The sequence below is a fragment of the Pocillopora damicornis genome, chromosome 13 (assembly GCF_964200805.1).
Source record: "Pocillopora damicornis chromosome 13, jaPocDami1.2, whole genome shotgun sequence".
Classification (NCBI taxonomy): Eukaryota; Metazoa; Cnidaria; class Anthozoa; order Scleractinia; family Pocilloporidae; genus Pocillopora; species Pocillopora damicornis.
Window position 1 is genome coordinate 6,997,353 of NC_142682.1, and position 16,117 is coordinate 7,013,469.

The window sequence follows — 16,117 nt, forward strand, 5'->3', positions numbered from 1 at the left end:
AAAGCATTTTTCTTGGAAAAGAAATTGATTGGAGTTAAATTTATTGCAAGTACTTTTCAGGTGAGGAAAGATAATGGAGAAATATGTAGCATATTATGATCGAAAGACGAGAAAATTGGAAAAAAAGTTTACATAAAGGATAAATATTGTTGATGTGATTTCTTTAGCTTTGTATCTCCCTCTGGTCATTTCACTGGACACCTACACTTTTGACTGCAAAAATTTAAGTGCTGAATTGGCAGGAAGTTATTTACAAGACAAAACCTTACCGTTATTATTTTTAGAAACTTTATGAAGTTTTCACGGTGAGAGCGGAAAAAGAAACTTTGAGAGAACTGTAACGCTAATGGGAATATGACCAAAAACAAATGTGTATTATATTAAACTAGGGATATATCGAGTTGATCGCTTGAAGAGAAATTGCATTGGTACAATATAACTCACAGTGTGAATTCATCCTTATCGATTCAGTTTTGGCAAAGAGTAACATGTCCTGCTCTGAGGAGAAAAGGGATTTTGCGGATCGCGAATGTTTTGCACATAAAGAGAAAGAGCTGAATTCAAATTACAGAATTAATAAATCGCCATGGAGAAACATGTAAACAATTAATAATCATCATCAAAAGAATAAAAATTAAAAAAATAAAAATAAAAAACACAAGCACATTAACTTTCTTATAGAAGAACAGCAATTTTAATCACGAAACTAGGCATTAGACGAGGTTCGATTTTTCAAACTCGTGAGTATGTTATCTTCATTTTTCATCGAAATTGTTGTAAACCAAAACGTTATTCTCAATATTTTGAGGCATGTAGAATTAACAAATGACATCGTTTGGAGAATAAAGGGATTCCGTGGATCAATTTTCATTCTGCAACTGATTAGAGCTGTAGAACTCATGTTATTTATAATGAAAGATCGCAATCTTATTTTTCTTGCGGCTGACAACAACCAACTTTAATACAGTCGAATTTTCTCGGTTTATCGTTGTCACACGCCGAAATGTTTCATTGGTTTCTCTCATTTGGCTCGTGGTTCAATAGTTTGCACGCGATGCAATTTCCTAAATCCTAAAACAGGTAGAATTCGTTCTCTTTGAACTGACATTAAAATTCCCGTAGCTACTTTGAAAGGAAACATGTAGCCGCTAGAGGGGAGAATTAACAATTAGATCACGGGAGTTAAAGATTTAAATGTACGTGACCGTTATGCGGCAGGAGTGTGTGATGAGCATGTGACAGAGCTAGATAACGTGCTGTACATAATCATAGATCTTGTCAAAGTCAGAACCAGCAAATATCTCTCGAAAACAAATGAAGTTTGAAACAAAGCTCGAGGTCGAAAGAAAAATACACAATTCCTACGTTTCTTTTGATATCGTAACATTTCCGATATATGGTAAGAATAACGGTAATATGGTTGTCGGTGAAATACCAGAATTTTTTCAGTTTCCAAAATATGCATATCCACCGCACGCTGTAAATGTATCATTTATATCTTCACATATAAAAGTATCAAGGTCGTCATTAGACCGAATTTATCAACATGACTGTTTTACTTTCCATGTGGGCTTTTTTTTATGTTTTTTTTTCCTGAAGCTGAATTCAATTCTTTTTTAAGGAAATACTTCTTATAATAAAAAATGTTTGTATTACAATGTCCGAAATTGAATTGGTTTTCCGACGAGCTGAGCGTCGGTGCAGCGGATCTCTATTTTCGATGCTATTTAATAGCATGCCTATTTAAAAAATTGTATTTGATGCAAATTTTCAGTCAATATCTTTACATAAAAAGGATGATACATGTCTACTTTTGGATACGAATATATCTGCTAGAATTGAATAATCTCTTTGAAGGTATAAAAGATGTCATGAGCACTCGATGGTAAAATTCGTATCCACGCGCGATTATCTAATACCTCCTATATTCGTTGGCATTCCTGAACGAGTGCGAGCCTAAGAAGGCTGTACATCGGCCAATTTCTCTCACTACATTTTAAGGACCGAGACGAAGACGTCCTCAGCAAAGGATCAGAGGATATATTACATGAAAAAAATATATTTTCATGCATCATGGACTTATCAAATGACTCTGCTAGTCTCGTTGTGATTTTTGTTTTGTTTTGTTTTCATTTGAGACGAATCTGTGACCTCATCTTTTAAAAAAAAATACCAGAAAAGCTTTTATTCATAAAACAAGAATAAACTGTTTAGTTACGACATTATTCGAAGTATTCAACAGGCTACAAGCATTTCTTTTTATTCTTTTTTGGGGGAATCAACGAGGGAATCAAAAGTAAACACATTTTGCACTCTTTGGTAGCCGATCAGAGCACAGGTTTTCTTGCTCGCTCACGGGTCCCACCACAACGTAAAAATAGCAGAGAAATTGGGTAAACGTGTCAACAAAAGTGAAAATTTTAACCCCAGAACCACGATGACCAAAAACAAATGTGTATCATATTGAACGAGGGATATATCGAGTTCATCGCTTGAAGAGAAATTGCATTGGTACAATATAACTCGCAGTGTGAATTCACCCTTATCGATTCAGTTATGGCAGAGTGTAAGATGTCCTGCTCTGAGAAGAAAAGGGGTTTTTTAGATTGCGAGTGTTTTGCACCAAAAGGAAAAGAGCTGAATTTAAATCACAGAATTAATTAATCGCCATGGAGAAACATGTAAACAAGTAATAATCATAAAAAGAATAAAAAAACAAACAAAAATACAAGCACAGTAACTGTCTTATAGAAGAACAGCAATTTTGATCACTAAAATGGGCATTAGATGAGCTTAGATCTTTCAAACTCGTGAATATGTTACCTTCATTTTTTCATCGAAATTGATTTAAAGCAAAACGTTATTCTCAATATTTTGAGGCATGTAGAATTAACAAATGACATCGTTTGGAGAATAGAGGGATTCAGAGGATGACAGATTAACAGGTACAAATCAATTTTCATGCAACTGATTAGAGCTGTAGAACTCATGTTATTTACAATGAAAGATCGCAGTCTTATTTTTTTTTGCGGCTGACAACAATCGACTTTACTTTAGTCGAATTTTCTCGGTTTATTATTGTCAGATGTGGAAATTTTTCATTGATTTCTCTCATTTGATTCGTGGTTCAATAATTTGCACGCGATGCAATATCCTAAATCCTAAAACTCCTATTAGTGATATAACTTGTAACTTATCCCTGTAATATAAATACATTATCCAGCAAATAGGCAATGAGAATACTCAAAGTTTTATCAGGTAGAATTCGTTCTCTTTGAACTAACATTAAATTCCCGTATCTACTTTGAAAGGAAACATGTAGCTGCTAGAGGGGAGAATTAACAATTAGATCACGGGAGTTAAACGTTTGACTGTACGTGATGATTATGCGGCAGAAGCGCGTGATGAGCAAGTGACAAAGCTAGATAACGTGCTGTATATAATTATAGCTCTTTTCAATATCAAAACCAGCAAATATCTCTCGAAAACAAATGAAGTTTGAAACACAGCTCGAGGTCGAAAGAAAAATACACAACTCCTACGTTTCTTTTGATATCGTAACATTTCCGATATATGGTAAGAATAACGGTAATATGGTTGTCGGTGAAATACCAGAATATTTTTAAGTTTCCAAAACGTGACATATGCACATCCACCGCACGCTGTAAATGTACCATTTACATGTTCACATATAAAGGTATCAAGGTCGTCATTAGAACCGAATTATCAACATGACAGTTTTACTCTCTATGAAGGCTTTTTAAACAGTAGGGTGTTTTAAAAAATATTTAAAAATTTTTTTAACTGAAACTGAATTCAATTCTTTTTTAAGGAAATGTTTCTAATGTTCTTGTATTACAATGTCCGAACATGAATTATTTTCCGGCGAGCTGAGTTTCGGTGCAGTAAATCTCTGTTTTCGATGCTTCTATTTAAAAATTGTATTTCATTCACATTTACAATCGATACCCTTGAATTAAAAGGGTGATACATGTCTGCTTGTGGATACGAAAATATCTGCTTCAATTGAATTATCTCTTTGGAGTGGGAATCGAAAGAAAACACATTTTGCACCCTTAGGTAGCCGATCGGAGCACAGGTTTCCTGCTCGCTCACGGGTCCCACCTAAACATATAAATAGCAGAGAAATTGGGAAAACGTGTCAGCAAAAGTGAAATTTTCAACACCAGAATCACGATGACTACGATTTCTTGATTACATACGAAAACGAAACCTCGTCAACGACACGATTAATTATTCTGGTTTTTTTAAACGCTTTGGAACATCAATCCAACTCCTCGCGAAACTTGACATGGTAATCGTCGACGGTTAATAAATTTTTGTATTCAAATGTTCGAACTACGTATCTACAAGGTGGTTAGTAATATCATTTCTTACTGGTTATCTGTCTGAGTGTGGTTTTAGTAGGTATACCTTTTCGCGCGATGACTAAATGGCTACAATGTTTGCGTGTTTAAATCGTGCGCTGGAAGATTTAACTGTGGGCTCAGTAAATACTGATATTGGAGCAGAATCCTGTTTTCAAGCCAACCTCAGAAGCTTCAGGGAAATGTCCTAAATTTCCCGTTCAGTATAATATTGCAAAAGATTATTTTTTAATTAGCAATTCGTTCACAAATAATTTTTCAGTTTCATTTCGCTTTCAGTCTACTTCCTCCGTCAAATGATCATGGCTTGGCAGTGAATTCATTCGATGGCCTACAGTATGAAGCTATGCAGGAGTCTGTGTGTTGCGCACGGCTTTCAATTTGTTGTAGATGAAGTTTCTTGATAACAAGAGTTTTGATGAATAGGACACTTCCCAATGCCATCTTCTCCAGTCCCCCAAAATAACCTCATATTTAGTGCCTTTTTTGAATCCGAAATGAAAAAATCGGATCCTTCCCCAACATAATTTGAAGAGGGACCAGCTCTTCCAGTTATTCTAAATTTTCTGGTTCCTTCAAAAAAAAGTTAATGAGGGAATATAGGGACTAGAACTTATAATTCTGTTAATAAAAAAAGAGACTTTGTCAGCAATTTTTCGATAGCTTTTAGGGAAATTTTACACATGCACTTTGTATAAGAACAGGGTCGATAAACGTGTTTCTTTATGCAATAGGCTCGCGGGGTGCTGGTAGAATTCGCGACTGTAACGCAGATCATCGAAGTTTTTTTGTGTCGAGTAAGTTTCGCGAATTCTCCCAGCCCCACACGCGATAAAATGAAGGAATTAGAGAAAGAGTTTTTATTGCATCATTTTTCATCCATGCTTATCCGTGTCCACCGGGTACAACTAGGTTGTGTATTGCAACTCACGCATTTTGATAAGGAATAGCCTCGAACGACGTTTCAACAGCTGAGACTACGAAAACAAACAAACAATTGAAAATACAAAAATGACACAACCCGCGGAACTTGACTGATGCTGTCGCGCAACCACAATAGCGTGGCGGGAAAACTTTGAGATTCTCATTCTTCCTCTATGATAAAGTATACAAAGTTTTCTTTAGACTACTTTCATCTGAGTCTCCTCTTTTTATTTTTAACAAAATAGCGCAGTACAACCGATTTAATTTTATTTCTAGCTATGGCAGAAGGTTACCTCCCAACAACGGGAGGAGAACTGGAGGAGAAAAATGAGTTCCCAGCCACAGGTGAGAAAAAGGAACAGGGAAAGAATTATTTGTGGTGATTTTGAACTGTTTATTAATTAAGTATATCTCAATTCTGGTGCACAATTTTTTTGGATCATTTCGACTTGAAGGTTTTTAGAATCCACCAAAGACGTCAGTATTAGAACGCTAACTGTAAGTTAACATAGTTGTGATCACTCAAGCTAACAAAGTTGAAATATCTTCTCGGTAATTTCAGCAACAGAGGAAAATCAGGTTACGTCAAGTGACGCTGAACTGGATGTATACAATGACCCTTTAAGAGGTAAGAACACCGGGTGAAACAAGATTTTTTGAAAGACGCCCCAGTGAAGTTTTTGTCACATTTACATCAAAAGTTGCGTCTGCTCTGTAAATAAGTTTTTGAAAAAGCAAAAAGATGTTTCTTCAAATCCAAACTCTGTTACCAATAAAATGAAAAACCGAAGGAAAAAAAAATTGATTGCTTGATCTGATCAGGTAAAATGCATAGACATTATTAATTATTCATAAGCAATAAAACGACAAAATTGAAGGCGACTTCGATTCGCTTTGAAGAGCCCTAACTTAAAGAAGAATCGGTCTAAATTTGCCTACTAGGCTACGTAAAACTCAGTATTCTGAGTTTTAGAAGTGCTTACTTGTAAATCAACGCAAAATGTTTTGGAGATTAACGATGTATCTAAAATTTACACCTAAAATGAACGATATTTGCGCTGAAAAGGTACTATGCTTTTTGCACTTGAAAGAGAGAGCTGTTAGTACCCTTAGACCCGTCTAAGTCGAGTTTTGAAAAATTCGCAAACGGGTAACTTTTTGAGGCCGCCAAAAGGAAAGTATTTACGCTAACACCCTTTGTCATTTACCGTTCAATACATGTTTGGCAGGAATTTTACGCAATTTGAGAATTCTACACAGAGAAGAGGAGGCATTTTGTCTCGGCCGTATCGCCTGTTTTGGTCCTCTAAATATTTCACTTCTCTTTAGACAGTAATGTCAACACCAGACCCACGCTGTAAACCACCAGTCAACAAAATTTAGAACCCCTGACGTTTATAACAGGTTTTAACCTTTTCGGTCCTGGCTTTGCTCTGCTTTATCTTTAACTCTCCTGAAGGGCGATTGTAAAAGAAATTGAGTTGAAATAGGATCTCCTGGTAAAACTTGTGATATTTTGGAAAACGTAAGCCAGGTGTAAAAGGGATTTGTGAAAGCCTCTCGACCTAACTGTAAACCGAACAGACTTGATCTAGTAATAGCCAAGCTACAGCCCAGACTCCCAACAGCTTATACATTTTACTTAAACAAACTGTACAGGTATTAAACTTTTCTGATTTTTTTTTCATTGCTTTAAGCTCCGTTAACCTAAAAGTTCGTTTGGATATATAAAGTTGGTATCATCCGTCAAGGGTCGCTTCACTCATTACCAAATCATTAACACTAAAACGTTGTGTTTTCAGAAATAGCGAAAGTATGTGTGCAGAAAGGAAACAAAGAATACAGACAAGGAGAAGCTAATAACGCAATAAAATCCTACACGGAAGGACTTAAAGTGAACTGCAAGGATAAACGACTCAACGCCAAGCTTTACAGCAACAGGGCAACAGCTCATTTTCGTTTGGGTAACAATTTCATATCTAAATATATAAATCTCTCATGCAGCGTTACAAGATAACCAAGATAACGGAATACACAATCTGCATCAAGAGAAGAAAAAAATCGAGCAACTGCAGAAAAGTAGCATAAAAACATAAATCGCCCTGCAGCGGATAAAAATTAAGCAAAGAAACGATCCGCGTTACATTTTAAGCAATTGTAATTTTTTAAGGCTTCTTTGTTGTAACTCTATATGATTATCACTTTTTAAAACCTTATTTCCTGAATCTCATAGCAAACTACGTGGAATGTCTCGATGATGCAACAGTTGCTGTTCAATTGGAACCCTCTTTAATCAAAGCTATTAAAAAAGGTGGGTGTTTCAGACATAAGCCGTCAACATTATATTCTCTGATTTCGTCAAAAGAGGATTGTGTGGTTTGTGGCAGGTGACTACACCCCAAGTGTCAATTGTATCTGGTGTGTCAACGGCTGTTAGTGGGTAAAAAGCAGAAGAAAATGTCAATAAGCTCTCAAATACCGCTGCCTGGTTAGTTCACGTTGAAGAGCGCCGAAGGTCGAGGGCTTAAGCCTCGACCGGACCAACACTCAGAGTCGTAAAATATCTGAGGAGAATGTGCTGTCACCCAAGCTACGACATCTGCAAATGGTCTGATATTATTGTCCCGGATATGAACGGAAGACTGTAAGCCCCATTTCTTGCATCCTCTCTGTGACTCTTAGCAAGGGACGTTAAAATACCCGGCAAGGACGCACCTGAAAAATTCCCTTTCGAAAGTTAAACTGCTCAATGCAGTCTGCCCGAAAATTTCCCCGAAAAGTGCTAAAAAGGACCTAAGAGCACATTAAGATGAAGAATGCGTGAGATAAATTCATCGCTATCATCATCGGTTGAACCTTAATCGGTAGCCACTTTGCATTAGCTCTTTATTGTTCCTTTTTAGTCCTTCTACAAGTTCAAATTTCCTTTATTATCAAAATCTTTGTTCCCAGCCAAATGACAAATTAATTCCATTTTATCAATACTTTTTGACCTTAACAGTGATCAATTACCTCGCACCACCAATTATTCTCTCCTTTTCAGGAGCCCGAGCTTGTGCCGAACTTTGCTGGTATAGAGATGCAAGGAGCTGGTTGCATATGGGATTGACTGTATCCTTTAACGAATGTTTCAAACGTGATACGAGATGCAATGCAACTAATATTTCAAGAATAATCAATACGTTCCAGGCAGATTATTCTACACATAATGCAAGCGATGTTCTCTTATACTGCACTGAGCAGTTTAAAGAAGCTGAAATATTATTAAGGAGTTCTCTCGATTATTCCACGAAAATTTGCTTAAAAGAAGAGGCAATATTAAGTCATTCCCAGAGTTTCTGTTAAATACCACTCATATTTCTCTGGAGACGAAAAGCCACGACGAATGAACCTCAACTAATAAATGCACTTCAGAGCCAGTCAACACTCTCGAATAACTTGAAATCAAATCTCTTCAAGAAACCCACGCTCGAATTATCATTCCAATTTGAAGGTTTTATCCAATACTCTCATTATTTTTAAAACACGCATTTCCATTGCATTTTTGCGAGTCCGCTCATACCTTAGCAACCCTTGACACGTTTTAAGATTGAAAACAATAACGAAAGTCTGCTTCAATTAATGAAGAGATCGAATGCCGAACTAAAAGTCAAAGTAAACACTTATGCCAGTCTCGGATGTACTTACCATAATGTTGGGCAGTTCAACACAGCAATCATGTACCTTCAGCAATGTCTAGAAATTGCCAAAGAACTGGGAGACAAGGCCGGAGAGGGAACCAGTTATGGCAATCTCGGCAACGCTTATCGAGGTCTAGGAGAGTTCAAAACAGCCATCACGTACCATCAACGTCATTTAAAAATTGCTAAAGAAGTGGGAGACAAGGCCGGAGATGGAACCAGCTATGGCAATCTCGGCAACGCTTATCAAGGTCTCGGAGAGTTCAAAACAGCCATCAAGTACCATCAACGTCATCTAGAAACTGCTAAAGAAGTGGGAGACAAGGCCGGAGAGGGAACCAGTTATGGCAATCTCGGCAACGCTTATCGAGGTCTAGGAGAGTTCAAAACAGCCATCAAGTACCATCAACGTCATCTAGAATTTGCTAAAGAGGTGGGAGACAAGGCCGGAGAGGGAACCAGTTATGGCAATCTCGGCAACGCTTATCAAGGTCTAGGAGAGTTCAAAACAGCTATCAAGTACCATCAAAGTCATTTAGAAATTGCTAAAGAGGTGAGAGACAAGGCCGGAGAGGGAACGAGTTATGGCAATCTCGGCAACGCTTATGACGGTCTAGGAGAGTTCAAAACAGCCATTAAGTACCATCAACGTTATCTAGAAATTGCTAAAGAAGTGGGAGACAAGGCCGGAGAGGGAACAAGTTATGGCAACCTTGGCAACGCTCATCGAGGTCTAGGAGAGTTCAAAACAGCCATCAAGTGCCATCAACGTCATTTAAAAATTGCTAAAGAAGTAGGAGACAAGGCCGGAGAGGGAACCAGTTATGGCAATCTCGGCAACGCTTATCAAGGTCTCGGAGAGTTCAAAACAGCTATCAAGTACCATCGACGTCATTTAGAAATTGCTAAAGAAGTGGAAGACAAGGCCGGAGAGGGGAGAAATTATGGCAATGTCGGCAACACTTATCGAGGTCTAGGAGAGTTCAAAACAGCCATCAAGTACCATCAACGTCATCTAGAAATTGCTAAAGAGGTGGGAGACAAGGCCGGAGAGGGAACCAGTTATGGCAATCTTGGCAACGCTTATCAAGGTCTAGGAGAGTTCAAAACAGCCATCAAGTACCATCAACGTCATCTAGAAATTACTAAAGAAGTGGGAGACAAGGCCAGAGAGGGAGGAAGTTATGGCAATCTCGGCAACGCTTATGACGGTCTAGGAGAGTTCAAAACAGCCATCAAGTACCATCAACGTTATCTAGAAATTGCTAAAGAAGTGGAAGACAAGGCCGGAGAGGGAACAAGTTATGGCAACCTCGGCAACGCTCATCGAGGTCTAGGAGAGTTCAAAACAGCCATCAAGTACCATCAACGTCATTTAAAAATTGCTAAAGAAGTGGGAGACAAGGCCGGAGAGGGAACCAGTTATGGCAATCTCGGCAACGCTTATCAAGGTCTCGGAGAGTTCAAAACAGCCATCAAGTACCATCAACGTCATCTAGAAACTGCTAAAGAAGTGGGAGACAAGGCCGGAGAGGGGAGAAGTTATGGCAATGTCGGCAACACTTATCGAGGTCTAGGAGAGTTCAAAACAGCCATCAAGTACCATCAACGTCATCTAGAAATTGCTAAAGAAGTGGGAGACAAGGCCGGAGAGGGAACCAGTTATGGCAATCTCGGCAACGCTTATCAAGGTCTAGGAGAGTTCAAAACAGCCATCAAGTACCATCAACGTCATCAAGAAATTGCTAAAGAGGTGAGAGACAAGGCCGGAGAGGGAACCAGTTATGGCAATCTCGGCAACGCTTATCAAGGTCTAGGAGAGTTCAAAACAGCCATCAAGTACCATCAACGTCATCTAAAAATTGCTAAAGAAGTGGGAGACAAGGCCGGAGAAGGAAGAAGTTATGGCAATCTCGGCAACGCTTATCGAGGTCTAGGAGAGTTCAAAACAGCCATCAAGTACCATCAACGTCATCTAGAAATTGCCAAAGAAGTGGAAGACAAGGCCGGAGAGGGAACCAGTTATGGCAATCTCGGCAACGCTTATCGAGGTCTAGGAGAGTTCAAAACAGCCATCAAGTACCATCAACGTCATCTAAAAATTGCTAAAGAAGTGGGAGACAAGGCCGGAGAAGGAAGAAGTTATGGCAATCTCGGCAACGCTTATCGAGGTCTAGGAGAGTTCAAAAAAGCCATCAAGTACCATCAACGTCATCTAGAAATTGCTAAAGAAGTGGGAGACAAGGCTGGAGAGGGAACCAGTTACGGCAATCTCGGCAACGCTTATCAAGGTCTAGGAGAGTTCAAAACAGCTATCAAGTACCATCAACGTCATCTAGAAATTGCTAAAGAAGTGGGAGACAAGGCCGGAGAGGGAAGAAGTTATTGCAATCTTGGCAACGCTTATAACGGTCTAGGAGAGTTCAAAACAGCCATCAAGTACCATCAACGTCATCTAGAAATTGCTAAAGAAGTGGGAGACAAGGCCGGAGAGGGAACCAGTTATGGCAATCTCGGCAACGCTTATGAAGGTCTAGGAGAGTTCAAAACAGCCATGAAGTACCATCAACGTGATCTAGAAATTGCTAAAGAAGTTGGAGACAAGGACGGAGAGGGAAGAAGTTATTGCAATCTCGGCAACGCTTATCGAGGTCTAGGAGAGTTCAAAACAGCCATCAAGTACCATCAACGTCATCTAGAAATTGCTAAAGAAGTGGGAGACAAGGCCGGAGAGGGAGCAAGTTATTGCAATCTCGGCAACGCTTATGACGGTCTAGGAGAGTTCAAAACAGCCATCAAGTACCATCAACGTCATCTAGAAATTGCTAAAGAAGTGGGAGACAAGGCCGGAGAGGGAAGAAGTTATGGCAATCTCGGCAACGCTTATGACGGTCTAGGAGAGTTCAAAACAGCCATCAAGTACCATCAACGTCATCTAGAAATTGCTAAAGACGTTGGAGACAAGGCCGGAGAGGGAGCAAGTTATTGCAATCTCGGCAACGCTTATCGAGGTCTAGGAGAGTTCAAAACAGCCATCAAGTACCATCAACGTCATCTAGAAATTGCTAAAGAAGTGGGAGACAAGGCCGGAGAGGGAGCAAATTATTGCAATCTCGGCAACGCTTATCGAGGTCTAGGAGAGTTCAAAATAGCCATGAAGTACCATCAACGTCATCTAGAAATTGTTAAAGAAGTGGGAGACAAGGCTGGAGAGGGAACAAGTTATTGTAATCTCGGCAACGCTTATCAAGGTCTAGGAGAGTTCAAAACAGCCATCAAGTACCATCAACGTCATCTAGAAATTGCTAAAGAAGTGGGAGACAAGGCCGGAGAGGGAAAAAGTTATGGCAATCTCGGCAACGCTTATCGAGGTCTAGGAGAGTTCAAAACAGCCATCAAGTACCATCAACGTCGTCTAGAAATTGCTAAAGAAGTGGGAGACAAGGCCGGAGAGGGAGCAAGTTATGGCAATCTCGGCAACGCTTATCAAGGTCTAGGAGAGTTCAAAACAGCCATCAAGTACCATCAACGTCGTCTAGAAATTGCTAAAGAAGTGGGAAACAAGGCCAGAGAGGGAGGAAGTTATGGCAATCTCGGCAACGCTTATCGAGGTCTAGGAGAGTTCAAAACAGCCATCAAGTACCATCAACGTCATCTAGAAATTGCTAAAGAAGTGGGAGACAAGGCCGGAGAGGGAACAAGTTATTGTAATCTCGGCAACGCTTATGACGGTCTAGGAGAGTTCAAAACAGCCATCAAGTTCCATCAACGTCATCTAGAAATTGTTAAAGAAGTGGGAGACAAGGCTGGAGAGGGAACAAGTTATGGCAATCTCGGCAACGCTTATTGCAGTCTGGGAAAGTTCAAAACAGCCATCGAGTACCATCAACGTCATCTAGAAATTGCTAAAGAAGTGGGAGACATGGCCGGAGAGGGAAGAAGTTATGGCAATCTCGGCATTGTTTATTGCAGTCTAAGACAGTTTAAAACAGCTATCGAGTACCATCAACGTCATCTAGAAATTGCTAAAGAAGTGGGAGACAAGGCTGGAGAGGGAATCAGTTATTGCCTACTCGGCCGAATTCATCTACTTCAAAGAGTGTCGAAAATGGCAATCGAGTGTTATCAACGTCACCTAGAAATATCCAAAGAAGTGGGAGATAAGACTGGAGAGGCGTGCTCACTCTGTTTCCTTGGAAGTAGTTATGAGCGCCAAGGAAATCTCATGAGGGCCTTTGACTATTATTACTCCAGTGTAGAATTGTATGATGATATCAGGGCTAGTCTTCAACTCAACGATCAGTGGAAGATTTGTTATCGTAATCAGCACCAAGTAGCATACAAAGGTTTGTGGCGTATAAATCTCAATCGAGGTCAAGTTGTGAAGGCTCTTCTTACCACAGAGAAAGGACGTGCTCAAGCTCTGAGAGATCTCATGGTCACAAAATATCAGCCTGGAGATTCTTCAACGCCCAGTGCATTCCGCATTTCTCTGAGGTGGGTTCCAATGAGCACAGTTTTCATAGCCATTAATGGACCATGCGTTTACTTCTGGGTTTGCCTCGGTGAAAATAATATCCAGATGAGGGAAGTACGCGTCAACGATTATAAGTTTGAGGATGAATTGCAATTTTTCATCCAGCAACTGAACAAAACTGCTCTTGAGGAGATCGGTGCAAAAGGTACTATTACAATCGAAAATCCTCCGCTTGACTCGCTGATAGAAGAGGAAGTGGCCAATGATGTGATTCGAGTTGATGTGAGGCACTCCCAATCAAGTGCTTTAAAGAAGCTGCATGACATCATCGTTACTCCTATTGCTGACCTGATCGAAGGCAACGACGAGATCATATTCATTACTGAGGGGCCATTTAGCCTTGTACCATATGCAGCGTTGCAGGACTCCAACTCATCCTATCTAAGTGGTTCTTTCAGAATTCGTGTGCTTCCCTCTCTGACAACCTTGCAACTAATTCATGATTGTCCAACTGACTTTCACATGAAGACTGGTGCATTGCTTGTCGGCGACCCATGTTTCAAACATATCATCTACGAGGATAGACTTTTGGTGCAACTTCCAGAAGCAAGGAAAGAAGTAGAGATGATCGGACGTATCCTCAATGTTTCCCCTCTCACTGGAGAAAAGGCAACAAAAGATGAAGTGTTAAAACGAATATCATCAGTGGCGTTAGTTCACATAGCAGCGCACGGCAAAATGGAAACTGGAGAAGTTATCCTGGCACCAAACACCACAAGAGATAACCCTCAGCCGCAAGAGAGAGACTATCTACTGACGATGAAAGATGTCATAGAAGCTGGGTTGCGAGCACGTCTGGTTGTACTTAGCTGCTGTTACACTGCTCGTGGGGAGGTCATGGCCGAGGGTGTAGTCGGCATGGCGCGTGCACTTTTGGGTGCCGGTGCCAGTTCTGTTGTGGCAACCTTGTGGGCGATTGGGGACGAGGGGACCCTGGAGTTCATGACTTTCTTCTACGATGCACTTGCCGAAGGCAAGAAGGCCAGTGAAGCTCTCAATCAGGCCATGAAGTGTATGAGAGAAATTGAAAATTTCAAGGAGGTTTGGCACTGGGCACCATTTGTACTAATTGGTGACGACGTCAACCTGGATTTCGAGGAGATTTAGAAGCTGCAGCAAGTAATAATTCTGTTGATACATTCTATTCAGTACAAAGTTACATTAAATCATACTCTTTGCTCATATGTGAGCAGTGATACTTGCGTGTTATTTTCCTTTCAGTTGGGTTACGAATTTATCTTTTGCTCCGGCAAATTGAGATGCAGTACAATCAAGTGGACACGTTTACGATGATAACATTCATTTTTGTAAACATGATGGGAGTAAAATAGCAAATTTCTTTTAAGGCAATTCTGTTGTGCAATGTATTGTTTCATGTGCTAAGAAATATTTCATGGCAACTCAACTATCCTCCCTAAACTTAGATTCTTTTATTTTTCAGTTAAGGCAGTTAGCATTGGAATCCCAGGGAGTTTTCGAATACCTACAAATGCTGAAATTTGGACCAGTAACCAGTAAGCTACCGATGAAACCTTTGTCAAGAGTATTCTTTTCAAAGCAGGAAGAACCAAAAGACGGCCAAAGTCAAGTTTAACAAGAGAACAGATTTCCATTGATTCAAAAGTTGCCTTTTTGCTTGTCTGAACTGCTTTTACGAGCTTAATCTTTGATATCCTTCTCAAACGACTGTTTGTTTGTTTGTTTGTCTGTTTTTTTTGTTTTTCATATGATGTCTTAAAATCATCATGACTAGCTATGTGAGAAGTTATTTTCAATCTAAGTATGTTCTACAGAGAGGATTTGGGCGTAACATTTACGTCGAAGTTGAAACGTCTTGAAAACGTTTTCCAGAGTTTTTTACAGACTTTTTCTCAATCGGTTTAATCTCATGAGTGATATAAAGCTATTACAGCCATGTGCGTGTGTAGAGAATTTCCATAGGAATTAGAGAATAATCAGTTGTCCGATTGCTCGATTATCTTAGTCTCTGTCAAATGGAAATTGTGATTGACTTTTCGAGGATTTATAGTCAGTCATTGGTACTTAAAGCTAGTTTCTGCTGATCAGAATTTGGTCTATCTGGACTTAAAATGACAGATTTTGGCCGTAATGGCAAATATTTAGTCTTGGTACTAGTTAATTTTTTGGGATTTCTCCTTTAATTTTGAATACGGTAAATTGTGTTATTTTTTACAAGCAGAACGATGCATTTTAAGTATATTGTTTAAACTAATCGTCCAATGCAAAACGAGAAGTTTTATTTTATAATTTTAGTTACGGCTTACAAAGCATTGAAGGAAGCTCAGAATGAGCTGGAAAGTTGGAACCAAATGATTTTATTTAGTTTCTCCGATTAGATTGTTTACTTACTATCTAAGTACAATAAACCAATATTTAAATGTCAAACAATGAAACAAGTCGCTTGGTATTTTGTTAACATGGAAGAGGAAATCAATAAGAAAGGGAAAAAAATTTCTGCATCAACCTGCATAAGCCATTTCTTGTCGTTTGAATTGGTATTCGCTTAATAACTTTTGCCCATTTCTTTTTTAATTTGAACAGGTTTATTGAATGAGAGATAAACTTCG

The 16,117-nt window shown here is 39.3% G+C and overlaps 1 protein-coding gene across 2 annotated transcripts; it reads left to right on the forward strand.

The window, feature by feature from the left end:
- The first annotated feature begins 5,590 nt into the window (after positions 1–5,590).
- Positions 5,591–15,803, forward strand: LOC149035248 (uncharacterized). 2 transcript variants are annotated; one of them, XM_089192930.1, is made up of 9 exons: positions 5,591–5,657; positions 5,875–5,940; positions 7,115–7,276; positions 7,546–7,623; positions 8,356–8,423; positions 8,901–9,123; positions 10,084–12,797; positions 13,158–14,648; positions 14,971–15,803. In XM_089192930.1, exons 1-8 carry the CDS (start codon positions 5,591–5,593, stop codon positions 14,634–14,636), a joined length of 4,857 nt encoding a protein of 1,618 aa, XP_089049056.1. In that variant the 3' UTR covers positions 14,637–14,648; positions 14,971–15,803. The 2 variants fall into 2 exon arrangements, with proteins under 2 accessions (XP_089049056.1, XP_089049055.1); XM_089192929.1 differs by lacking the exons at positions 5,591–5,657; positions 5,875–5,940; positions 7,115–7,276; positions 7,546–7,623; positions 8,356–8,423 and having other exon boundaries at positions 8,907–14,648.
- Positions 15,804–16,117: the final 314 nt, after the last annotated feature.